Here is a 26,201-nt window from a genome sequence, read left to right on the forward strand (position 1 = left end):
GATTTGCATTTCTCTAATGATTAAGGATGTTGAGCATTCTTTCATGTGTTTGCTGGCAATCTGTAAATTTTCTTTGGAGAAATATCTGTTTAGATCTTCTGGTGAATTTTGGATTGGGTTCTTTTTTTTTTGATATTGAGCTGCTTGTAAATTTTGGAGATTAACCCTTTGTCAGTTTTTTCATTTGCAAATATTTTCTCCCATTCTGAGGGTTGTCTTTTTGTCTAGTTTATGGTTTTCTGTGCAAAAGCTTTTAAGTTTCATTAGGTCCTATTTGTTTATTTTTGTTTTTATTTCCATTTCTCTAGGAGGTGGGTCAAAAAGGATCTTGCTGTGATTTATGTCATAGAGTATTCTGCCTATGTTTTCCTCTAAGAGTTTAATAGTGTCTGGCCTTACATTTAGGTCTTTAATCCATTTGGAGTTTATTTTTGTATATAGTATTAAGGGGTGTTCTAATTTCATTCTTTTACATGTAGCTGTCCAGTTTTCCCAGCACCACTTATTGAAGTGGGTGTCTTTTCTCCATTGTATACGCTTGCCTCCTGTATCAAAGAGCTGACCATATGTGTGTGGGTTTATCTCCTGGCTTTCTCTCCTGTTCCAGGGATCTATATTTCTGTTTTTCTGCCAGTACCATACTGTCTTGATTACTGTAGTAATATAGTCTGAAGTCAGGGATACTAAATCATCCAGCTCCGTTTCTCTTTCACAAATTTTCTTTGGCTGTTCAGGGTCTTTTGTTTTTCCATACAAATTGTAAAATTTTTTGTTCTAGTTCTGTGAAAAATGCCATTGGTAGTTTGATTGGGATTGCATTGAATCTGTAGATTACTTTGGTTATTAGAGTCATTTTCACAATGTTGATTCTTCCAATCCAAAAGCATGGTATATCTCTTCATCTTTTTGTTTCATCTTTAATTTCTTTCACCAGTGTCTTATAGTTTTCTGCATACAGGTCTTTTGTCTCTTTAGGTAGTCTTATTCCTAGATATTTTATTCTTTTTGTTGCAATGGTAAATGGAGTGTTTCCTTAGTTTCTCTTTCAGATTTTTCACCATTAGTGTATAGGAATGCAAGAGATTTCTGTGCATTAATTTTGTATCCTAATACTTTATCAAATTCATTGATTAGCTCTAGTAGTTTTCTGGTAGCATCTTTAGGATTCTCTATGTAGAGTATCATGTCATCTGAAAACAGTGACAGATTTACTTCTTCTTTTCTGATTTGGAATTCTTTTATTTCCTTTTCTTCTCTGCTTGCTGTGGCTAAAACTTCCAAAACTATGTTGAATAATAGTGGTGAGAGTGGGCAACCTTGTCTTCTTCCTGATCTTAGTGGAAATGGTTTCAGTTTCTCACCATTGAGAATGATGTTGGCTGTGGGTTTGTCATATATGGACTTTATTATGTTGAGTAGATTCGTTCTATGCTTACTTTCTGGAGAGTTTTTATCATAAATAGGTGTTGAATTTTGTCAAAAGATATTTCTGCATCTATTGAGATGATCATATGGTTTTTCTACTTCAATTTGTTAATAATCAATCACATTGATTGATTTACGTATATTGAATAATACTTGCATTCCTGGGATAAACCCCACTTGATCATGGTGTTTGATATTTTTTATTGTGTGGCTGGATTCTGTTTGCTATTATTTTGTTGAGGATTTTTGCATTTATGTTCATCAGTGATATTGGCCATAGTTTTCTTTTTTTGTCATATCTTTGTTTGGTTTTGGTATCAGGGTGATTTTGGCCTCATAGAATGAGTTTGGGAGTGTTCCTCCCTCTGTTATATTTTGGAAGACATTGAGAAGGATAGGTGTTAGCTCTTCTCTAAATGTTTGATAGAATTTGTCTGTGAATCCATCTGTACCTGGGCCTTTGTTTACTGGAAGATTTTTTTTTTTTTTTTGGTGGTACGCGGGCCTCTCGCTGTTGTGGCCTCTCCCACTGAGGAGCACAGGCTCTGGACATGCAGGCTCAGTGGCCATGGCTCATGGGCCCAGCCGCTCCACAGCATGTGGGATCATCCCGGACCGGGCACGAACCCGTGCTCCCTGCATCGGCAGGCGGACTCTCAACCACTGCGCCACCAGGGAAGCCCTGTTTACTGGAAGATTTTTAATTTCAGTTTCAATTTCAGTGCTTGTGATTGATCTGCTTATATTTTCTCTTCCTTCCTGTTCAGTCTGTGAAGTTTATACCTTTCTAAGAATTTGTCCATTTCTTCCAGGTTGTCCATTTTATTGGCTTGTAGTAATATTGCTTGTAGTAATCTCTCATGATCCCTTGTATTTCTGCTGTGTCAGTTTTTACTTCTCCTTTTTCATTTCTAATTCTGTTGATTTCAATCTTCTCCCTTTTTTTCTTGATGAGTTTGGCCAATGGCCTATCAATTTTGTTTATCTCCTCAAAGAACCAACTTTTAGTTTTACTGATCTTTACTATCATTTCCTTCATTTCTTTTTCATTTATTTCTGATCTGGTCTTTATGATTTCTTTCCTTCTGCTCACTTTGGGTTTTATTTTTCTTATTTCTCTAGTTGCTTTAAGTGTAAGTTTAGGCTGTTGATTTGAGATTTTTCTTGCTCCTGGAGGTAGGATTGTATTGGTATAAACTTCCCTCTTAGAACTGCTTTTGCTGAATCCCATTGACTTTGGCTTGTCGTGTTTTCAGTGCCATTTGTTTCTAGGTATTTTTTGATTTCCTCTTTGATTTCTTCAGTAATCTCTTGGTTATTTAGTAGCTTATTATTTAACCTCCATGTGTTTATATTTTTTACAGTTTTTTTTTCTGTAATTGATATCTAGTCTCATAGCATTGTGGTCATAAAAGATACTTGATACGATTTCAATTTTCTTAAATTTACCAAGGCTTGATTTGTGACCCAAGTTATGATCTACCCTGGAGAATGTGCCATGAGCACATCAGAATAAAATGTATTCCATTGTTTCTTGATGGAATGCCCTATAAATACCAATTAAGTCCATCTCGTTTAATGTGTCATTTAAAGCTTGTGTTTCCTTATTTAATTTTATTTTAATTGATCTGTCCATTGGTGACAGTGGGGTGTTAAAAGCCCTACTATTATTTTGCTACTGTCGATTTCCCCTTTTATGGCTCTTAGCATTTGCCTTATGCATTGAAGTGCTCCTATGTTGGGTGCATAAATATATACAATTGTTATATATTTTTCTTGGATTGATCCCTTGATCATTATGTAGTGTCCTTCTTTGTCTCTTGTTATAGTCTTTATTTTAAAGTCTATTTTGTCTGATATGAGAATTGCTACACCATCTTTCTTTTGATTTCCATTTTCATGGAATATCTTTTTCCATCCCCTCACTTTCAGTCTGTATGTGTCCTTAGGTCTGAAGTGGGTCTCTTGTAGACAGCATATATACATGTCTTGTTTTTGTATCCATTCAGACAGTCTGTGTCTTTTGGTGGGAGCATTTAATCCATTTACATTTAAGGTAATTATTGATATGTATGTTCCTATTCCCATTTTCTTAATTGTTTTGGGTTTGTTATTGTAGGTCTTTTCCTTCTCTTGTGTTTCTTGCCTAGATAAGTTCCTTTAGCATTTGTTGTAAAGCTGGTTTTATGGTGCTGAACTCTCTCAGCTTTTGCTTGTCTATAAAGGTTTTAATTTCTCCATCAAATCTGAATGAGATCTTTGCTGTTACAGTAACCTTGGTTGTGGTTTTTCTCCTTCATCACTTTAAATATGTCCTGCCACTCTCTTCTGGATTGCTAAGTTTCTGCTGAAAGATCAGCTGTTAACCTTATGGCATTCACTTCTGTGTTATTTATTGTTTTTCCCTTGTTGCTTTTAATATGTTTTCTTTTTATTTAATTTTAGATAGTTTGATTAATATGTGTCTTGGCATGTTTCTCCTTGGATTTATCCTGTAAGGGACTCTCTGTGCTTCCTGGACTTGACTAACTATTTCCTTTCCCATATTAGGGAACTTTTCAACTATAATCTCTTCAAAAATTTTCTTAGTCCCTTTCTGTTTCTCTTCTTCTTCTGGGACCCCTATAATACGAATGTTGTGGCACTTAATGTTGTCCCTGAGGTCTCTGATACTGTCCTCAATTTTTTTCATTCATTTTACTTTATTCTTCTCTGTGGTAGTTATTTCCACTATTTTATCTTCCAAGTCACTTATCCGTTCTTCTGCTTTATTTATCCTGCTATTGATTCCTTCTAGAGGATTTTTCATTTCATTTATTTTGTTGTTCGTCATTGTTTGCTTGCTCTTTAGTTCTTCTAGGTCCTTGTTAAACGTTTCTTGTGTTTTCTCCATTCTATTTCCAAGATTTTGGATCATCTTTACTATCATTGCTCTGAATTATTTTTCAGGTAGATTTCCTATTTCCTCTCCATTTGTTTGGTCTGGTGGGTTTTTACCTTGCTCTTTCATCTGCTGCGTATTTCTCTTCTCATTTTGCTTAACTTATTGTGTATTCCTTTGTGCAGACTGCAGGTTTGTAGTTCCTGTTGTTTTTTTGTCTGCCCCCAGTGGGTAAGGTTAGTTCAGTGGGTTGTCTAGGCTTCCCATTGGAGGGGACTGGTGCCTGTGTTTTGGTGGATGAGGCTGCATCTTGTCTGTCTGGTGGGCAGGACTATGTCTGGTGGTGTGTTTTGGGGTGTCTGTGAACTTCTTATGATTTTAGGCAGTCTCTCTGCTAATGTATGTGTTTGTGTTCCTTGCTGGTTGTTTGTCATGGGGTGTCCAGCACTGCAGCTTGCTGGTCATTGAGTGGAGTTGTTTCTTAGTGTTGAGACGGAGATCTTTGGGGAACTCTCAGTGATTGATATTACATATGGTCAGGATGTCTCTGCTGGTCCCACGTCCTGAACTTGCCTCTCCCACCTCAGAGGCTCAGGCCTGACATCCTGCTGGAGCACCAAGTCCCTGTCAGCCACACGGCCAGGTACGTGGGGATTTCCTTGCCTTTTGGGAAGTCTGAGATCTGTCAGTGTTCAGTAGGTGTTCTGTAGGAGTTGTTCCACATATAGATATATTTTTGATGTATTTGTGGGGAGTTGACCTCCATATTTGAGTCCTCCGCCATCTTGAAGGTCCTCTCTTGAGCCACATTTTGATCTGGAATGTATCTCTTGCCTACATCTCCTCCCTTGGCATTGTCTTTTCAGAATGTGAGAAAATCCTTTCTGTCCAACAGTACCATACATGACCTAACCATGGTGCAAGATAGCAGCAGAGCTGAACAAGGCCAACGAGAGGGAAGGAAGATGGTGCTTTAGGTTTGGCACTTATTCATATAAGTATTGTCCCCATTTTATCCCTGAGGAATGGGAGCCACAGATTCATCAATTAATTCACCTGGTGTCCACAGGATTTGAACTCAGAACTGTATACTTTGAAGCACATACTCTTTCTTTTACAACAAAGTGTAAAAGGAAGTAAAAGAATAGAACTGGGAGACAAGAACGAGGATTCAAGGAAGACTCTACTGCAGGGAAAAAAAAAAAGAAACCCCATAATAACCTAACTCTGCCAAACAAAAATTTTATGACTGATATTGTATTGGCCAACATGTTTTAACATACTTTTCTAATATGAAGTTTTTAAATAATAAGTATTTTTAAATTTGCAGTACTTATTACTTTTAAGCAAAAATACTGAGTTCCAAAATTTGAAAATTATAAATAGTAGTGTTCCCATATTAAGAAAAATGGTACTTGAAGATCTGTGGTTGCAAAAAGAGCCATGTAAGAAATTATTAGTTGTGTCCCTCTCTTGGTACTTGATCACATGCTAACAAGTATTGGTTTACACTTTGTCTTGAGAAATATTAGGTTATTTGGAAGAAACGTCATGTCTCTTTCTTTTTGGTTGAATTATAATCCCATTATACATGTGGTATTTCTGCACAAATATGACATTGGATATACACTGGTAGAATTTAATAAAAAAGTTTCCCTCAAGGTTCTAGTTACTGAGTTATAGGTAAACATGTTTTGTGAATTCAACATTAACCAATGTGGAAAGTTTTCTAGCATAAATCACTTTTTCCTCAAGAAAACCATAGGCCATCATTAAAACATCTCTGCTATTATTATTTTTGAAAAGGCATATGGTTATGTTTTTTAAATGTTATCTAATTATATATGTTGACATTTTTAAAGGCGAAATGATTTGATATCTAGCATTTTCTTCAATATAATGTGGGAGCATTGAGAAAATATGATAGGCCTCTAGTTTATAGCTGATAAACTGAGTGATAAACAAATGCAGGTTTATTATTTCATTCTCTCTACTTTTATAGACATTTAAACATTTTTATAATAAAAAGTTACAGCACCAGAAGTAATACTGAGACCATTTTTACTGCTTACACTATATAGTAAAAAATTTATCACCATGTTTGGGGACAAGCTTTTTCTCCAAGGAAATATTAAATATATTTTTTAGATTTTCTTTAACTTCTTCTTCATTCAGTGTGTTAAACTCTACCAAATCTGTATTGTCCTTATAATTGAATCTCCTGTAGGTGAGGGTGAAGCCCACTAAACAGTGAACACCTTCTGGGGTCTGCAAGGAACAAAATGACTTGCTTGTAAAGACAGATGCTGGAGATTCCTGAAGGTATATATTCACAGACTCAAAGTCTTCAATTGTTCGAGGTTCAAGAGTAAAAGAGTAGATTTTCCGATATTTATTCTTTTCCAGGAGCTCAGAATTAAGAAATTCTTGGTTTGGGATATACTGCTCTCTTCTGATTTGGTCTAGGTACCAGATTCCTCTCTCTTCTGTCAAGCAGAAGGTGCAAGGCACCTGGGGCTGATCCTTCCCAGAAATTAACTCTAGAGGCTGCCACATCTGGTAAGAGCGTCCAAATCCAGCATCAGCTAGGTAGTTCCTGCCATCAATGGTCACCTTCAGCAGGAGGTGAATCATGGCATTGCTGTATTTGTTTGCTGAAGTGTTGTATACATACCCTCCCAGTATAGTGGTCTCAAAACCAATTGTGGTCAGAGCCCAGTACAGAAGATGATTGACTTGGAGACACCACCCACCTCGGTTCCTCCTCACAATTTGATCAAAAGTGGCCTCTAAGCCCAATTCCATGGCTTCCCCACAATGGATGTTAAGATTCTCAAAGGGAATGGCTCGGATCTGGTGCTGAAGAATGTCAGTTAATGTTTCCAAGTCCAACTTGTTCCTATAGTGCTTATAACCAATTCTTTCAAAATATGCTTCAATGTTCATGATTCCTTAAGGCAAGGAAAACAAAACAAAAATATTATTTTTGTACTTGAATTTCTTTGATTAGCCTAATGATAACAAATGTATTTTAAACATGTAAACACAAACAATGGTTATAAATAACTGTAATTATAAGCCTTTTTTTGTGTGTGTTTTTAGTGTATTAGTAGCTTTCACATGCATAAGTTCAGTTAATGGTGCGAGTAACCCTGAAAGAAAAGTATTATCACTTCTTCCATGTTTTGAGCATGAGAAGTTGGAAATCCAGATGAAGTGATGAGTAAAATGATAAAAAGCTTACATGTGGTTTTTTTGGTGATGAATAAGGAGAGGTACAAGTTGCTATCAATTAAAATAGAGTTTACAAACAGTTTCTAATACAAACAGGAGAATTATAATATAGTACTTTCATTCATGGTACTTGACCAACTCAATATCTTCTTCAGCTGAACCTTACACAAATTTCCCCACTCAAAGATTCATATTCATTCACAAACTGATTTATTGATTTATTCAATAAATAGTTTACTGAAAATCTATTATGTATATGTTACTGACCTAGTGGTTGCTAATCTTAAAGAATCTTACAATTTAGTGGGGTCTGGTATGACACAGTGAATTAAATGAATTTAAAAAACATGCAATTTCTTAGATAGTGATAAGTATCCTGGGAAAAATAAAGCAAAGAAGGTAGATAAGATGTGCACAGAGAGAGCTTCAGTTTCCAATAAGGTGGGAAGAGGAAGCTTCACTATGACTTTAAGGATGTGAGAGAATGAGCCATGTCCACAAATGTGAGACGACAATTTAGGAAGAAGGACCAGAGGGTTAAAAAAAAAAAAAGCCCTAAACTGGAACCTGCCTAGAGTTTCCAAAGAACATTCAAGGAAGACAAGATGAAGGGAGCAGAGGGAGTAAGTGGAAGCATGGATTGAGATGAGATCTGACCTTTTGTCTTTTACTCAGAGATGAGTAATCACTGTAAGAAGGGCAGTAGGGGAAGGCTGAAGTTTGGGCAAAATGCACCATCATCAAATTGTTATGTCTGGCTTGTATGGAGAGTGAGCTGTACATACTGAGCTGAATGAATAGACATATGACCAAGGTAGGCGCAATTCAAAGCACATTTTCTCTAGGACCAGTGTTTTGCGCGTGGATGGCATGTGGTCCAAGTCAGTTCAATGATACTCTGTTGAGGAACTTTTGCTGAAACCTAAGCAGATGCTTCTACTGCAGGGCCAGAACCTGGTAGGATATTTGCTCAAATCTACTAGGAGAACTTGCTGAAGAATAATATCAACAAAGAATTTATTGAGTTGAAGAATGAAAAGCAGGAAAAGGAAAGATGAGAAAAGACAACAATCAAGTTTTAAGCTATATCTTGACTTTATTGTAAGGTGAACCAGAAGAAAAAAAAAAGAAGTCCTTATTTTGTAAAATCTCATATAGGAAATGTTTCTGTCCCCTGATACCAGAGTCATAATCCAGTGTGAACACTGATTGTAACAGTGGTGCATTACTATTGATAAGATGACATGGCCTGAGGTGAGAGGTTACAAAAGGCCCTGCCCCTAGGTTAATGGTGATAAGTTATGTATTCCTGTTGTCCTTCTTAATGTCATTTCTTTCAGATTCACCTAATTCTCTTTTTTGATCAGTTATTCTTCCCATTTTGCTAGTGTTTCAACTTTTTCTATTCTTGATGTCTGCAATCTGATATCCTCCAAATCTCTTAAGCTTATTTCATTTCTTCTCATCTTTACATGCATCAGCACAAGCCAAAAACTCTACGACTCAGACACCAAGAGAACAACTGGTACTTAGCCAGACCACCACAGACCCTCTTCTGCTTCTGTATCCAGAATCAGTGCTGGGTAAGTAAGGAGGGCAGGTGATGTGGAACAAAAGCAATATGATTTGTAACTGCCTGGCCATTTCATTTCTGGGTTAACCAACATCTTTTTATTTGGATATTAATGTATATTTTTTAAAGCTATCTTTTGATTTTAAAGATTTTTCTTTGTTCCTCTGGAGGGGATATGGGGATATATGTGTACATATAGTTGATTCACTTTGTTATACAGCAGAAACTAACACAACAATGTAAAGCAATTATACTCCAATAAAGATGTTAAAAAAATATTATGTTACTTTAGAATTTAGTAACTTCAAGTTCATTGAGAAGAAGCCAGGGTCTGGATGCAAGCAACATGTTATAACCAAATTATATCTGCATATTCTGTGACTAAATATAAGAGATTTTGTACTACTGAAGTTATGATAGAAGGTGAAATATGGAGGCACTAGAAAGTAGTTGTCAGGATAAAACTGGGTGAAAACACTGCAAAGTTTATATATTGACTTGTAATTTAGATGTGCACTGATATACCATTTCATTTTCCTTGATCATAAATATAAGAAAAGAATAAAAGGAGAGAGAGTGAACACACTTAGGGATCCAGCTGAGATGTCTCAGAAAAGCATACCTTTCTGAGGAAGTTCAATGTAGACTGAGTCTCAGTTTTAATTCAGAAGACTTAGGATAGTTCTTCTTCCTAGTTCACTCTGTAGAAATAAAAGAAAAAAGTTTTAAATATATCATATTCTTTCTTGAAAACAAGGACAGTAGTTCTCATTGGGACATGAATATGAAGAGTATTTTAAAATCACAACACAGGAGTAAAATGGCCATTTGGGTTGCACAGAGAAGAGAAGTGAATGTACAGTGATGGGAGATGGGAGCAAAACGGATGGGTTCTAAGCCTGGAGACTGTGGAAGTCACCAGCAGGGGGCTCAGACACAACAGACCAGATGAATATTTGTCATACAATCAGCAAGGAGGGGTGAACCCTGTCTCAGGCCCCTGATTGCTACTACAAGATTTACCAAACACAGAAAAGACAAGTATGTAATGGTAGCCCCTGTCTTCCTTTAGGTGTAAAGTATAATTGGGGATGTTGGAGCAGAAAAATAAGGCAATATTCTTAGTGTATGGTGTCACCAGAAAGGACGAAGAACCATCCATACAGAAGACCAGCCATCAAAATATCTCGTCTTCAGTCATCTTCCCTCATCTCCACTGGAAAGATTGCAGAGTCCAAGGTCCACTCCAGCCAGACATCTCACCAGTCACATTTCATTCAAGAAACAAATAAAAGATGGAGACAGAACTATACATGCATGAATATGATGAAAAAACAGAATGCAAATACACTATGAGATGGAGATCAGAAAAAAAGGACATAATACACAAAATATAGGGGGAAATGACAACCAGCTCAAGAAGAAACATAAACTGAACAATGGAAAGATATTCTTCACAGGTACTTGAAGAGATAGAACATTTAAAATGGACTCATACCAAAAAGCCAAAAAAATGAGGTGATAAAATAACACAGCATTATCAAAAGAACTATTTATAACTTAGGAAACTAATTAAGAATAACAACAATGATAATATATGAGTAATTATGAACAATAGGGGAATATATACATATAGCATAATATCAAATGACTTATGTAGAAGGAAAACTTAATACTCAATGGTTTCAATGAAGAGATAAAGCCATTAAGGAGTTAAAGAGAAGTTAATAGACATAAAACCAGTCAAAGACAATCCAATATAAAGATAATTGGTATTTCTGAAGGAAAAGATAAAACTCAAAAAGGATAATAGAAAAAAAAAATATATATGTATATATTCTAATAGTGTTACCTCTCCATCAGCCTATGAAGATGTAAATCAAAATGAAAAACTAAGGAAGAGAAAGGCAGAATTGACTCCTTTTATTATAGGATAGAGTAGAAAAGTTATGAGAATAATGGCTGAAGTAATTTTAAAACATTTTAAAAGTGTGACTTAAGTGAAAGCCATTAGACCTATTGACCTCTGCCTCAGGTACAGAGGGTAAAAACAGAGCATGTTCAGTGTACCTTGAGAGGGCACATGACACTGGTGAGGATTAGGTTATCTTTTGACTCTCTGGTAAGGTGAGCACCCCACCCCCAAAAGTCTGTATTTTGTAAAATCCTATGTAGAAAAAAATTTCTGTCCCCTGTTACCAGAGTTCTAATCTAGTATGGACACTAATTGTAATAGTGGTGCATTACTATTGGTAAGATGACATGGCCTGAGGTGACATGGTACAAAGAATCCCACCCATAGGTTAATGGTGATAAGCTATGTATTTCTATTGTCTTTCTCTTTTGTTCAATTAGACATTTACTAAATGAGAAAACTACACTTAAAAAGTGCTTTAAAACAAAATGGAATTAGAAAAAAAGACGTGCATTTGAAAGAACTTTGCACTCTGCTGAAAATCAAATCTCTTGCAGTAATACAATATGCCTATTCTTAAAATATAAGTTAACAGAATTTTCAATTTAATATTTTCAAAGATGATATTAAGGTCAAGAATTTCACATCTACAGTAACCCTTATAGAAGGGCATTTATAAATATAATGTCCATCCCTATGAAGCTTACAAGTTTGGCAATGCTCAATAAAAGCTTTAGGAATCACATCCAAGTGTCTCATCTAATGAATCACAAATTTGTGTCCTGTAAGTTCTCCTTCTAAAATCTTTATGTAGACTTTTCTATTTCCATCATTTGTTAATTTAAATAAAATATTTTTTTTAAAAAAAAAGGAAAAGAAATGCTGGAATAAATCCTAGATCATGTACAGAAATTATTGCTACTATAGTTCACTACAAAGCATGTCTATACAATATCATATGAATTTTGATCATGAAAAATCAGAATAAAAATCTTTAGTGACATAAGCCTTACAATCATATATAATATTCAAATGGTAACATTAGACAGTTAAGCACCCAATACCCATAGCTGACAAATGTCTTACTGACCACCATTCATTTAAATACATCCTTCATATAGAGGGAGGAAAAAAGAGATAGTGTCAGGTTTCTAAGCCTTGTCAAAAAAGGATTTTCATGTTCTTTGGATCTAAAAACAAACAACAAAAACAAACCCCCAAAACAAAACTGGTGCAGGTGAGGGTGTTATCAGAAAGTTAAGCATGCTGAAAGGTGTTTTGTGGGAATTAAAAATCTAATTCCTTCTTAATGTCACAAAGAAAACAATAGCAACAGTCAATAAAACTAAAAGCTGGTTCTTTGAGAAGATAAACAAAAGTGATAAACCTTTAGCCAGACTCAAGAAAAAAAGGGAGAAGACTCAAATCAACTAAATTAGGAATGAAAAACGAGAAGTTACAACTGACACCACAGAAATACAAAGGATTGGAAGAGACTACTACAAGCAATTATATGCCAATAAAATGGACAACCTGGAAGAAATGGACAAATTCTTAGAAAAGTACAACCTTCCAAGACTGAACCAGAAGAAATAGAAAATATGAACAGACCAATCACAAGTAAAGAAATTGAAACTGTGACTAAAAATCTTCCAACAAACAAAGGTCCAGAACCAGAAGCCTTCACGGGAGGATTCTATCAAACATTTAGAGAAGAGCTAACACCCATCCTTCTCAAACTCTTCCAAAAAAATTGCAGAGGGTGGAATACTTCCAAACTCATTCTACGAGGCCACCATCACCCTGACACCAATACCAGGCAAAGATATCACAAAAAACCTACAGACCAATATTACTGATGGATATAGACACAAAAATCCAACAACACATTAAAAGCATCATACACCATGACCAAGTGGGATTTATCCAAGGGATGCAAGGATTCTTCAATATACACGAATCACACCATATTAACAAATTGAAGAATAAAAACATATGATCCTTTCAATAGATGCTGAAAAAGCTTTTGACAAAATTCAAGACTAATTTATGATAAAAACTCTCCAGAAAGTGAGCACACAGGGAAACTACCTCAACATAATAAAGGCCATATATGACAAACCCACAGCAAACATTATTCTCAATGGTGAAAAACTGAAAACATTTCCTCTAAGATAAGGGACAAGACAAGTGTGTCCACTCTTGCCACTATTATTCAACATAGTTTTGGAAGTCCTAGCCATGAGAATCATAGAAGAAAAAGAAATAAAAGGAATACAAATTGGAAAAGAAGTAAAATGCTCACGGTTTGCAGATGGTATTCTACTATACATAGAAAATCCTAAAGATGCCACCAGAAATCTTCTAGAACTAATCAATGAATTTTGTAAAGTTTCAGGGCACAAAATTAATACACAGAACTATCTTGCATACCTATACACTAACAATGAAAGATCAGAAAAAGAAATTAAGGAAACAATCCCATTTACCACTGCAACCAAAAGAATAAAATACCTAGGAATAAACCTACCTAAGGAGGCAAAAACCTGTACTCAGAAAACTACAAGATACTGATGTAAAAAATTAAAGATGACACAAACAGATGGAGAGATATACAATTTTCTTGGATTGAAGGAATCAATATTGTGAAAATGACTATAATACCCATAGCAGTCTACAAATTCAATGCAATCCCTATTAAATTACCAATGGCATTTTCCACAGAATTAGAACAAACTATTTTACAATTTGTATGGAAACAAAAAAGACTCTGAATAATCAAAGCAATCTTGAGAGAGAAAAATGGAGCTAGAGGAATCAGGCTCCTGGACTTCAGACTATACTACAAAGCTACAGTAATCAATACAATATGGTACTGACACACAAACAGAAATATAGAGCAATGGAACAGGATAGCAAGCCCAGAGATAAACTCATGCACCTATGGTCTATAACAAAGAAGAAAGAATATACAATGGAGAAAAGACAGCCTCTTCAATAAGTGGTACTGGGAAAACTGGACAGCTACATGTAGAAGAATGAAATTAGAACACTCCCTAACACCATACACAGAAATAAACTAAAAATGGATTAAAGACCTACATATAAAGTCAGAAAGTATAAAACTCTTAGAGGAAAACATAGGCAGAACACTCTATGACATAAATCACAGCAAGATCCATTTTGACCCACCTCCTAGAGTAATGGAAATATGGGGAGGGGGAAGGGTAAGCTGTGACAAAGTGAGAGAGTGGCATGGACATATATACACTACCAAACGTAAACTAGATAGCTAGTGGGAAGCAGCCACATAACACAGGGAGATCAGCTCGGTGCTTTGTGACCACCTAGAGGGGTGGGATAGGGAGGGTGAGAGGGAGGGAAGAGGGAAGAGATATGGGAACATATGTAAATGTATAACTGATTCACTCTGTTATACAGCAGAAACTAACACACCATTGTAAAGCAATTATACTCCAATAAAGATGTTAAAAAAAACTCAAATGGGACCTAATTAAACTTAAAACCTTTTGCACAGCAAAGAAAACCATAAATGAGTTAAAAAGACAACCCTCAGAATGGGAGAAAATATTTGCAAATGAAGCAACTGACATGGGATTAATCTCCAAAATATACAAAGGGCTCATGTACCTCAATATCCAAAAAAAAAACCCAGTCAAAAAATGGGCAGAAGACCTAAGTAGACATTTCTCCAAATAAGACATACAGATGGCCAAGAGGCACATGAAAAGATGCTCAATAATTTTTAGAGAAATGCTGATCAAAACTACAATGACGTATCACCTCACAGCGGTCAGAATGGCCATCATCAAAAGAATCTATAAACAATAAATGCTGGAGAGGGTGTGGAGAAAAGGAACACTCTTGCACTGTTGGTGTGAATGTAAATTGATACAGCCACTATGGAGAACAGTATGCAGGTTCCTTAAAAAACTAAAATTAAACTACCATATGACCCCACAGTCCTACTACTGGGCATATGCCCTGAGAAAACCATACTTCAAAAGACACAGGCACCCCAATGTTTATTGCAGCGTTATTTACCATAGCCAGGAGATGGAATTAACCTAAATGTCCATCGACAGATGAAGGGATAAAGATGTGGTACACAGGGCTTCCCTGGTGGCACAGTGGTTGGGAGTCCGCCTGCCAATGCAGGGGACATGGGTTTGTGCCCCAGTCCAGGAAGATCCCACATGCCTTGGAGTGGCTGGGCCCTTGAGAGATGGTCGCTGAGCCTGTGCATTCAGAGCCTGTGCTCCACAATGGGGGAGGCCACAGCAGTGAGAGGCCTGTGTACTCCAAAAAAAAAAAAAAAATGTGGTACATATATACAATGGAATATTACTCAGCCATAGAAAGGAACAAAATTGGGTCATTTGTAGAGATGTGGATAGACGTAGAGTCTGTCATACAGAGTGAAGTAAATCAGAAAGAGTAACTAAATATTACTTGAGTATTCTGTGATTAAACAAAAGAAATTGCTATGACTAATTGTGATTCACAGTGAAATACTAGCAAAACTTAGAAAACAGTTGCCAGGAAAATAGCTAACTGAAAACACAACTAGCCTTATTTCTTGATATATAGCATTTCTGTGCAGATATATCCTTTCCTTTCAACTTCATGATTAATATTAGAGAAGACTCAAGGGATATATAAAGAACACACTTAGAGCATCTACTGAGAACTTCCAGAAAGGCACTTAAAACATTTCTAAGCAAATGGAAGCAAGTTGATGTTCAATTTTAATTCAGAAGTCTCAGAAATTCCTTTCTCCTGGACTGAACTCTAGAAATAATAGAAGAGATAGTAAAATGTATACTGTGACTTCCTTTGAAAACAAAAAGATAGTTTCGTGTTACATGAGTTGTGAAAAGTACCTAAAAATCACAAAACAGAAGGGAAAGAACTGAAGAGTAAAGTGGGCATCTGAGTTGCATAGGGGAGGGTGTAGCAAGTGCAACCACAGGAAATGACAGCAACACTGATGGGTTCTGAGCCTGGAGGTTGTGGAAGCCAGCACAAGGGGGCTCAGAAGGAACCAGTCAGATGATTAGTTGCCCTAGGATCAGTTAGGAGGGGTGAATCATGTTCTGTGTCCCTGATTGCTACTACAAGAATTACCAAACATAGCAAAGACCAATATGTAATGGTAACACATGGTCTTCCTTTATGTGTAAAGTATAATTGGGGATATTGGGGTAGAAAAATAACGCAGTGTTCTTAATATATGGTGTCACTGGAAAGGAAGAAGAACCACCGATATACAGAAGATCAGCCATTAAAGTATCTCTTGTCATCAGTCATCTTCCCTCGTATTCACTGGAAAGATTGGAGTCCAAGCTCCACTACAGCCAGACATCTCACCTGTAAACTATATTCAAGAAAGAAATCAAAGGTGGATACAGAACTATATATAAGGAATTGTTTCTTTTTAATATAGAACAAAGAGTAGAAATGTTATGAGAATTTGGCTAAAGTAGTTTAAAAACATTTTAAAAATGTGATGTAATGGAAGCCATCAGACCTATAGATTTCTACCTCAGGTACAGAGGGTAAAGAACAGAGCATGCTCAGGGTACCTTGAGAGGGCACATGGCATTGGTGAGGATTCAGGACTGAGGCTAATGTGGGGAGAATGCTGTCTTTAAGCCACCCAGAAACCTTTAGATGTCTTTGACCACTTTTCTTTGCCTCTGACTAGCATGGCTTCTGTGTCCTTGTGCTCAAGGAGCTGCATTGTGGACTCTTTGTAAGACTTCTTGGGGGTTCCTGGAGCTGCTTTGCCTTCCTATGTGAAAATTGGAAGTGCCAGGGACTTCATGTCCTGCCAGGGCAGCCCTGCATCAGTGACTTACTGGTGAGATGTTCTGAAAACTCAGCTGCCTTGCCTTGAGTCTGGAAAGACTTTGAGTTATAATTCACATTCAAGCTGACACTGGAGTTCTCCCAGGAGCACATCATAAGCCACTTGCACATGGTCCTGGCCTCAGCATCTAAATCTGGGGAACCTGACAAGTCATATCAGTGGTCATTTTGGAGAGCTGTGTGAAAGAAAGGTAAGATGTAAGGGATGAGGAAACTTCCAGAGGGCCTTGAAAGTCAGGCAAAAGAGACTTCTTCTGTCACCAAATGAATGCTTGTTATTTTGTTGAATGGTCAATAGTCAACTGGCTGCTTTGATTTATCCCTAAGTGACATGGTACTTCAGTTACAAATTACCTTTTTGATGTAGCCCTGGAGAGCAGGTCAATATGAAGAACTCATTGTCCAGCTCGCAGTCTAGGGTCTCTACCTCTTTCACGTACAGCAGTGTTTTTCTATTTTATTTTATCTTATCTTATTTCATTTTTATTATTTTATTTTTTATTTTTCAACTAAAGAAACCCTTATTCATTCCCCAAATAAAGTTGTAAGCAAAAGTCTAAAATAGAAGAATTAAAAATAGGTTGATCCAGAGGTAGTTCACCCCTGAGATGCTGCCACCACAAGTACAGTTATGGACTGAGACGAAATCTTCTATACCTACCTCCTGAACTTCTGGCACGACTGAATAAAAGAACCTTAAGGAGTGCTAGTGAGTGGCTTTTCTTTGTGTGTGTGTGTGTGTGTGGTGTTTGTGTTTTATTTCCTATACTTTTCCTTCTTTTTCCTTTTCTCTGTCTCAGTGAAGGATATGGCATCCCACTGGATTGACACTACAACCCTCCCTGACCCCAGGGCAAGTGGGCATCTTCTTGATTTCTGGCTGGAAAGGGAGCTGCTAGGCTAGCCCTACTCAGAGGCCATTGGACAACAGGGCTTTACGTACTGAAGGCCTGCAGCTCAGCCAGGCCTCTGAGCTAAAGCTCTCAGAGTCAGGCAGGTATTGTGAGGACTACCAAGCAGGCCCAGAGGGAACACAGCTGCTCAGCTGAAGATAGAAAAGCCAAACAAAATAAGTCTCTGGGACAGAAGTACTAGGGAGCTGATATTAAAAAAACAAAAACAAAAAAAACTCCTTTTGAGGGAAGGAATGGAGTCCTCTGTTTTATGCTTCAGGAACTAAAATGAGGGCCCAAGGGAAGGGAGTGAAATGCTGATGACACACTCAGGTCTACAAGCAGCATAAATACACGTTTGGACAGAGGTGGAACTTTCTGTACCTACTGCCAGCATATCTGTCATGACAACAGATTTATAAAAATTGATGTGAAATTTACGTGACCTAAATAAACCATTTAAAGTGAACAATTCCGTGTCATTTGGTACATTCACAACTTTGCACAACCACAACTTCTATCTAGTTCCAAAATATCTCACTACCCCCAGTAAAACCCCAAACTCATGAAGCAGTTACTCCCCATTTCCTCCAGCCTCTGGCAACCACCAGTCTACGTCCTGTCTCTATGTTCCGCTCCACCTTCGGCTGCTGTGAACAGTGCTGCTGAGAACATTTGTGGTCAAGTACTTTTCTCTGTATCTGTTTTCAATTCATTGGGTATATGCCTAGCATTAGAACTGTCCAAATGAATAGTAGAATTTTAAGAGGTACTTCTAAGTGGCTTTTCATTCTATATGCTGTGATTTTCTTTTCCTCTCCTTCCCTTTCCCTTCCCTTCCCATCCCTTCCCTTTACTTACCTTTTTTTGGTGCCGAGGCTCACTGCAAGGACACCACAACCCAACCCACCCCCAGGGACAAGTGGCCAGCCCAGTGATCTTCTGGATGAAAACAAGAGAAGTTGCCATGCAAGCCGTGCCCACAGACCATCCTTCACAGTGCTTACTGCACAGAAGACCCATGGAAAACAGCCAAAAAAGTTACACCCAGGCAGCAGGAAGTTCTGAACGTTTCTTTGTTTCTCTTTTTTTCCCTGTCTTGAGGAGCAGAAACTCAGAGTTGTGGGTGAAATCTGCCTATTTTTAAAGTTGGCTCTGAACTATTTAAACCTGTAAAGGGCAAACAAAATAAGTCTCTGGGCAGGATGCAGCTATATACATAGTTGGCAGTTAACAACTTCCTTCTGAGTGAGAGGGGGCAGGGTCAGCCACTTTGTGGTTGAGGAACTAAACTGTGGCTTGGGGGAAGGGAAAGGTCAGTTCATCAAAGAAGAGCCAACAGGTGTGTTGTTGTTGTGGGCATCGGGCCAGGGCAAGGGAGCAATGTCCGGAGGGGAGAGTCCACAGTCCCCTTGCTCTGGGGCCGTCAGCCTCCACAAGCTCCTCTCTCCTGTGGAATTCTAAACATTTGTGCTCAGGGAGTGGTGTCCTCAGCCTGCCTGACAGTGAAAGAGCTGGCTCTTGTCATTTATGGCTCCTGAAGACCTTCCCCTTAGGGTCTTCCTTCCATCAGGATAAAATGTCCTCAAGAATTCCCTTAAACTGTGCAGACAACACAACACAGCCTCCCTGGAGTTTGGGGATGATCATTAGAGAATTTCTGATCAGCTAATGCAGGAGGAGCAGGAGTGATCATGAATTTGATGACTGCAGGACTAACTGGGCCCTTTGGGACACACCCAGGTGGGGGCAGAGAAGGTGGACATTGCTGTTTCAATTATCCAAGAGGGAAATCCTGTCCCCTGAATCATGTGTTGTACACATTAGCTATATTTTATATACTTTCATCCTCGCAACAAACTTTTAAAGTAAGCTCTCTTATTAGCTCCAATCTTCTGAGGGATAAACTGACTTTTAGAGATGCTTAAATGACCTGCCCAAGTCCTCACACCTGGGATGTCACATGGCTGTTACTCTAACCCTGAAACTGAGCAGGGCCCTGTGAGGCACCCAGGTATGGAGGCTTGGCCTTTTATTTTTGTCCCCGATTTCTTGTCGGCAAGACTACAGCCTCCATGACCTTCCCTGAGTTCCAGAGAGCAGATTCAAACAGTTGCTAATCAAAGGAGGGGCAGGCAAGAAACCACCCAAAGCAAGATTAAAGGGACCAGAGACGCTCATCAAGATTAGAAGACTTACCACCTGAGACCCTACACACATCCTCATCTTGTCCGCAATCCCACCCTTTGATAACTCCTTTGATAAGGAGTTATAAAACTCCTTATCAAACCTTCCTGGGTTGGGACACATAGTTTTTCGAGGCAGGAGCTGTTGTGTACCCCTTTGCCTGGCAAAGTAATAAAGCCCTCCTTTTCTACTTTACCCAAAACTTTGTCTCCAAGATCTGATTTGGCACCGGCGTACAGAGAAGCTGAGCTTTTGGCATCAACCCCGACAGTTTGAACTGGGGTGTGTTATCTCCTCCATTATCCTGTACAGTAATTACAGCATAAGGGTTCAAGTTGTATGTCAGCCAAACGTTCTGAACTGGCTTAGGACCTGACATTCTGGTGTGTGTAGTATCTAGTTTCCTGGACTCACATTTGAAATAGGATTAAACCCCGATTTCAAAGCACAACATGTCACTTACCGAGCTCCCCTGGGTCCCACAACCAGGAACCGGGCTGACTGCCGTCCTCCCACTTCCTGGACAAGCCCAGGAAGAGACCTCATTGGTTTGCAAACTGCTCCACCCCTTGAATCTTGTTAGAATTACCAGGGCGCTCTGGGAAATGTAGTCATGGGAACTTGGGTTGTCCTTGTGCACCTCTTGTTCAAATGTACTCTGGCGAGACCTGGCACCAGACTGAGAGTGGAGTGACCTTGTAATCCATACAGTTCCTACTCTTAGGGCGGCTGAATCCAGGTATCCTAAGTATAACGTGGGAGGTTAGGGTTTTAAGGGGATCCAGGAAAAGCAGGTTCATTAACCTAGAGGAGTAGAAGGAGATGGATATTTTAAGTCACTCCCTCAGGTTATGACAGCATTTCCTCATGAATTTCCATGAGGCCCCTAAATTTCTTCCCCATCTTCAGTCCCATTCACCATTCCACCCTGAGGCACTGTATAATGTGTCCTAAATTTGTCCACATATAAGTCACGAGTGTGACATATATAATGTGCTTTTGTTTCTGCATGTATTTTTAATTTATGTTAATGGTATAGGTCTATCACTCTTGCTGTTTCTAATGCACTTCCCTCTACACTTTTCTTTTTTAATTAAAAAAATTTTTTATTGCAGTATAGTTGTTTTATAATATTGTTTTAGTTTATACAGTACAGTGAAGTGAAGCAGTTATACATATACATATATCCCCTGTTTTTTGGATTTCCTTCTCATTTAGGTCACCACAGAGCACTGAGTACAGTTCTCTGTGCTATACAGTAGGTTCTCGTTAGTTATCTATTTTACACATAGTATCAATAGTGTATATATGTCAATTCCAATCTCCTAATTCATCCCACAACACCCCCCCCATTTCTAAAACCATCTTCATGACACAAGTGTTGCCTTGTGCTCTCTCTTTGGCACTAACAGTTCTAGTCCATGCCTCCTGTATTATGCTGCATGAACTTGGGACTCTCTACCTGAAGGCTTTCTCTTGGCCTGTGCTTGGGCCATCCAGATGGACCTGCAACTAATGGCCCTGCAACACCACTCAGCCTGGAAAATGTGAGTGGGTGCATAAATGCCCCTGTGTTCCACCTACTCAGGTGGGGTTACTCTGGGGTCATGGCCAGCACTGCCTCCCTATGTTCTTCAGTGAGAGGAAGCTTCCATTGTCCTCTGAGGTAACGTGCTGATCATGTATCCTTCTTTGAGTCTCAAAGAGCCGCTGCCTCACTTTTCTACTCCCATGGTGGCGCTCCCTTAAATCACCTCCCAAGTAAGCTACTTGAATATAAATCCTCATCTCAGGGTCTGGTTTTGGAGGAAACCAACCTAAAACCATTTAACCTACCGATACCACTGGTGAAGGACACTTAGGTTGCTGCCAACTCCTTGTTACTACAAATACCACTGTAATCAGCACTTTCCTACATGTGCCCTGGACACGAGGACTTTGCTTGGATAGACATCAGGAATAGAATGTGCTGGAGGACAGGGCAACAGTGTATTTAATTTCACTGAGCATTTCTGTCCTCTTGTGTAGAAAGTTTCCTGCTTTCCTCATATCCTGGTTGATACTTTCGGTTAGCAACCTTCAAATGTCGGCCAATCTCATGTGTCTAAGGTGATAGCTCAGTGTAATTCTCATCTGCACTTCTCTGATTCCTAGTGAGTTTGAGCAACACTTCATATTCCTATTGACCCATCACATTTACTGGTGGTGAATTAAATGGCAAGATGTCGAGGAAACACTCTTCTGCCATAGTAGCCAGGGCACAACAGAGATGAAGGATGGATAGCAGAGGACATCTTGCTAGAAAAATATTGCTGGAGAAAGATATAATCTCAGAATGCAGGTCTGGGCCTGGGTCATTTTGACAGAAAGTGTGGAAAGGCTTCATTCAATGGAGTAGGGCTATTGTCCCCTGATCTTGGGAAATGTGACACCTGGAATTAAGATCCAGATGGCAAGTTTGTAATTCTGAGATTGATTGCTTCCATCATTCTAGCCAAAGTAACAGAGACCCTTGAGGATCTCCAGCAAGAATTGTTACAGAAACCTGAAGTCAGGAGGCTGTGGCTAAGGGAGAGTAAGACCAGAGTCATGGATCCTGGGGTCTGAGGGCAGGGACACCAGAGAATGTAGTCCTGGGATCAGAGTGGCCATCTGAAATGCCAAGCCAAATTCTGACTACTTCCTAGACTTTCCATGAGGAAGGAGAGCAGAAGTAGGAAATACTGGAACTGTCACTGAGCATTCTTCTCACCATAAAGGACGTGAGTTAGGTGTAGTAATAAACTTCCTCTTTATTCCAGTATGTACAAGTTGGAAAAGTTTAAGCATTCTGCTTTTTAAAAAATAAATATACTTAATACAATAGAATTAATTTGTATATGGTAAATATTGTAACTTGTTCTAAAGTGTTTTCTTTCAAATATTAAAGCATATAAAGAATTTCTTATTTCATTGCTAAAGAAAAACAAAGAGACCTACATTTTTGCAAAGATAGGAAGTTTGAACTAAAACTCCCCCTCTTGATGATGGAATCTGTGGAAGACAATGACCTCTAATTTAAGATTTTTTGTTGTTGAATAAATCTGTTTTAAAATTTGCTTGCCAAGCCTTCTGGTTTCTGCTCCAACAGGTAAAAGTTATCAGTTCTCTTTCTCTCTCTCTCTCTCTCTCTCTTTTTTTGGCCTTGCCTCATGTGGGATCCCTGACCTGGGATTGAACCCACACCCCCTGCATTGTAAGTGTGGATTCTTAACCACTGGACCACCAGGGAAGTCCCAATCCTCTCATTCTTATTGTAAAATCAATGTCCTGAAAAATCAAACAGATCCATTAGTGTATCAACATCATGAGGAAAAATGCTGCTTTAACTGAGCAAGACTCTATAAGCCCTTCCCAGAATAGACCCCCACCCATGTTCTCTTCCTGCCTTTTGTCTGTAGAAAAACTTTAGTCAAAGAATAAATTTAATCAGAGAAGTGAGGAAATGCAGAACGAAAGGAAAACAGTCAAGCAAGACAAAATAATACTTTAGCCATTAAACAACGTCAAGGATCTTTAGTTCTTCCTCAAGGACTACAGATAATATTCTCAGCCATGTCCTTTCAGTTGTTTTGCAGATACTGAAACCCCCACCAAGCAGAAGAAGTTAATTGTATGCTACCCACAAGCATGTAGACCCCAGACCAGTTGGAACCAGAAGGCTGATGATGCTGATTCCCGCTTACCTCACCACCAACCAATCAGAAGAAATTCCATGACCTGATCACACCCTGCGCCTTGAGCACTATAAGACTCCTTGCTACCCCCTCGAGAGTGGGACACACAGTCTTGAGGGCATTACCCACTTTTGCTTGGCAGAGAAATAAAGCTATTTCTTTCTACTTCACCCAAATCTCTGTCTCCAGGATTTAATCTGGCATCAGTGTACAGAGCCCAAATTTCAGCAACACTGATAAAAAGTAGAGAGACAGACAGGTGCATACATAGAATTGGAGATTACTGTGAACTGAAGTTCAAGATTAGAAGCCCTAGCTGAAGCCAGTATTATTAAGAACACTTAAAAACTTCGATGAACTCCTGGAGACTCAGTGTAGATGAGCGTGAAAGTTACAAACTTTGGGCTGTCTCAGTCTCATGGAGTCGTCCACACTTTTGTGAATTTTACCACCAGGAACGCCACCCAAGTTCTCATTGTGAAGACCACAGAATAATCTCTATGAGCTTCTGATAGAAGGAGGAAAATGTAATCATTTTGAAATAAGGTCACAGAATTCTCTTCTCTCCCTTCCCTCCAGGGAAATTAATTTATAACAGCCTAGTCAAAGTAAGGTAAGGAAAATACCAAACTCCAATCATCTCCAGCATTTCTGCCTTACCTAAGGGGAGGAAAAGTTGAGATGCACTTTTGAAGGTCACACTTTGGGGCAAAACCCAGGCTTACTTAAAACTTGAGACTAATGATAGGACTATAAATATACCTATCTCCTCACCATCCCTTATAATCACATCAACAATTCTACTGTATATAACAGGATTACAGATGAAAAGCTACAATTTTCAGACACTATTTAATGAGGGATTTCCAGGCAATCCTAAGAAAAGAGAGAGACTAAAACTAGGATAGTAAAGGAAATTGAAGACTTGGACATCTATAGCTATGGAAAACAGTAAACACAGCATAATTCCTAGTGAAATAAACATAAACCCTCATACTAAAGGCCCCTGCAATACCTCAGTTCTTATTACCCAATACATCATGTCTAGCTTCCAACATAAAATTGAAAGGCATGCTAACATATGAAAAAACACAGTATGAAGAAATAAGGCAAGCATCAGAGTAAGATTCAGATATGGCAAGGATTTTGGAGTTATCAGACCAGGAATTTAAAATAACTATGATTAATATGCTAAAGTTTCTAATGGAAAAGCAGACAACATGCAAGAATAGATGGGCATTGTAAGCGTAGAAATTAAAACTCTAAGGAAGAATCAAAGGAAATGCTAGAGGGACTTCCCTGGTGGTGCAGTGGTTAAGAATCCACCTGCCAATGCAGGGAACACAAGTTCGGTCCCTGGTCTGGGAAGATCCCACATGCCACGGAGCAACTAAGCCTATGCACTGCAACTACTGAGCCCTCATGCCGCAACTACTGAAGGCCACGTGTCTAGAGCCTATTCTCCATAACAAGAGAAACCACCACAATGAGAAACCTGCACACCACAACAAAGAGTAGCCCTGGCTCACTGAAACTAGAGAAAGCTTATGTGTAAAAATGAAGATCCAACACAGCCAAAAATAAATAAATTAAATAAATAAATTTATAAAAAAGGCCAAAATGCAAAAAGAAAACCAAGAAATAATAGAGAACATTCATGAACTGCAGGGCAATTGTAAAAGATACAACATAAATGTAATTGGAATACCAGAAGAAGAAGAAAGAAAGAAAAAAGAAAGAAAGAGAAAGAAAGAAAGAGAAAGAAAGGAAGGAAGGAAGAAAGAAGAAAGAAAGAAAGAAAGAAAGAAAGAAAGAAGAAAGAAAGAAAGAAACAGAGAAATATTTGAAGTAATAATGGCTGAATATGCATTTTCCAAAGTTAATGACAGACACTAAAACACATATCCAGAAATCTCAGAGAATAACACACATAATAAATATCCAAAAGTGGACACCTGCAGAAGAAACAGAGACAAAGAGAAAATCTTGAAAGAAGCTAGAGGGGGGAAAAAAACACCTTACACACTAAAGAAAAACAAGAATTATAGTGGACTTCTTTTCAGAAACCATGCAAAAAGTAAAGAAAAATATTTAATGGTTTGAAAGAATAAACCCACAAATCTAGAATTCTGTATCCAGCAAATTTATCCATGAAAAGTGAAGGAGAATAAAGACGTGCCCAGAAAGACAAAAACTAAGAGAATTTGTCACCAGTAGACCTGCCCTGCAGAGACATACTGTGTTTGTGGATTGGAAGACTCAACATAGTGTCAATTCTTCCCAGATTGATATATAAGTGTAATGCAATTCCTATCAATATTTCAGGAAGTATTTTTTGTTGTTCTTATTTTACCTTTATTTTATGTAGATACAGACAAGCTTATTCTAAAATTAATATGTAAATTGATAGGCCCTAGAATAGCTAAGACCAAGAAAAAAAAAAGTAAAGGGATGAAGAAATATCCCTTTACTAACATAAATCATG

The 26,201-nt window shown here is 38.2% G+C and overlaps 1 protein-coding gene across 3 annotated transcripts; it reads right to left on the bottom strand.

Annotated features, from left to right (window-relative positions):
• Nucleotides 1–6,261: 6,261 nt before the first annotated feature.
• Nucleotides 6,262–20,516, bottom strand: LOC111173572 (arylamine N-acetyltransferase 1). Of its 3 annotated transcripts, none has more exons than XM_022571395.2 (3): nt 20,464–20,516; nt 9,736–9,814; nt 6,262–7,257 (listed from the first exon to the last, which is right to left on the bottom strand). In XM_022571395.2, the coding sequence occupies exon 3, from the start codon at nt 7,250–7,252 to the stop codon at nt 6,380–6,382; it is 873 nt and encodes a 290-aa protein (XP_022427103.1). In that variant the 5' UTR covers nt 7,253–7,257; nt 9,736–9,814; nt 20,464–20,516; the 3' UTR covers nt 6,262–6,379. The 3 variants fall into 3 exon arrangements, with proteins under 3 accessions (XP_022427103.1, XP_022427104.1, XP_022427105.1); XM_022571396.3 differs by lacking the exon at nt 20,464–20,516 and adding an exon at nt 18,675–20,408; XM_022571397.3 differs by lacking the exon at nt 20,464–20,516 and adding an exon at nt 16,911–18,615.
• Between the last annotated feature and the right edge of the window lie 5,685 nt (nt 20,517–26,201).

This window comes from Delphinapterus leucas, chromosome 21, assembly GCF_059928025.1.
Source record: "Delphinapterus leucas isolate spDelLeu-1000000601 "Yukka" chromosome 21, BTC_Dleu_Yukka2, whole genome shotgun sequence".
Lineage (NCBI taxonomy): Eukaryota > Metazoa > Chordata > Mammalia > Artiodactyla > Monodontidae > Delphinapterus > Delphinapterus leucas.

Excerpts from the sequence above, each read along its gene's own strand:
- LOC111173572 (XM_022571395.2), bottom strand. The coding sequence starts at position 7,252 with ATGAACATTGAAGCATATTTTGAAAGAATTGGTTATAAGCACTATAGG.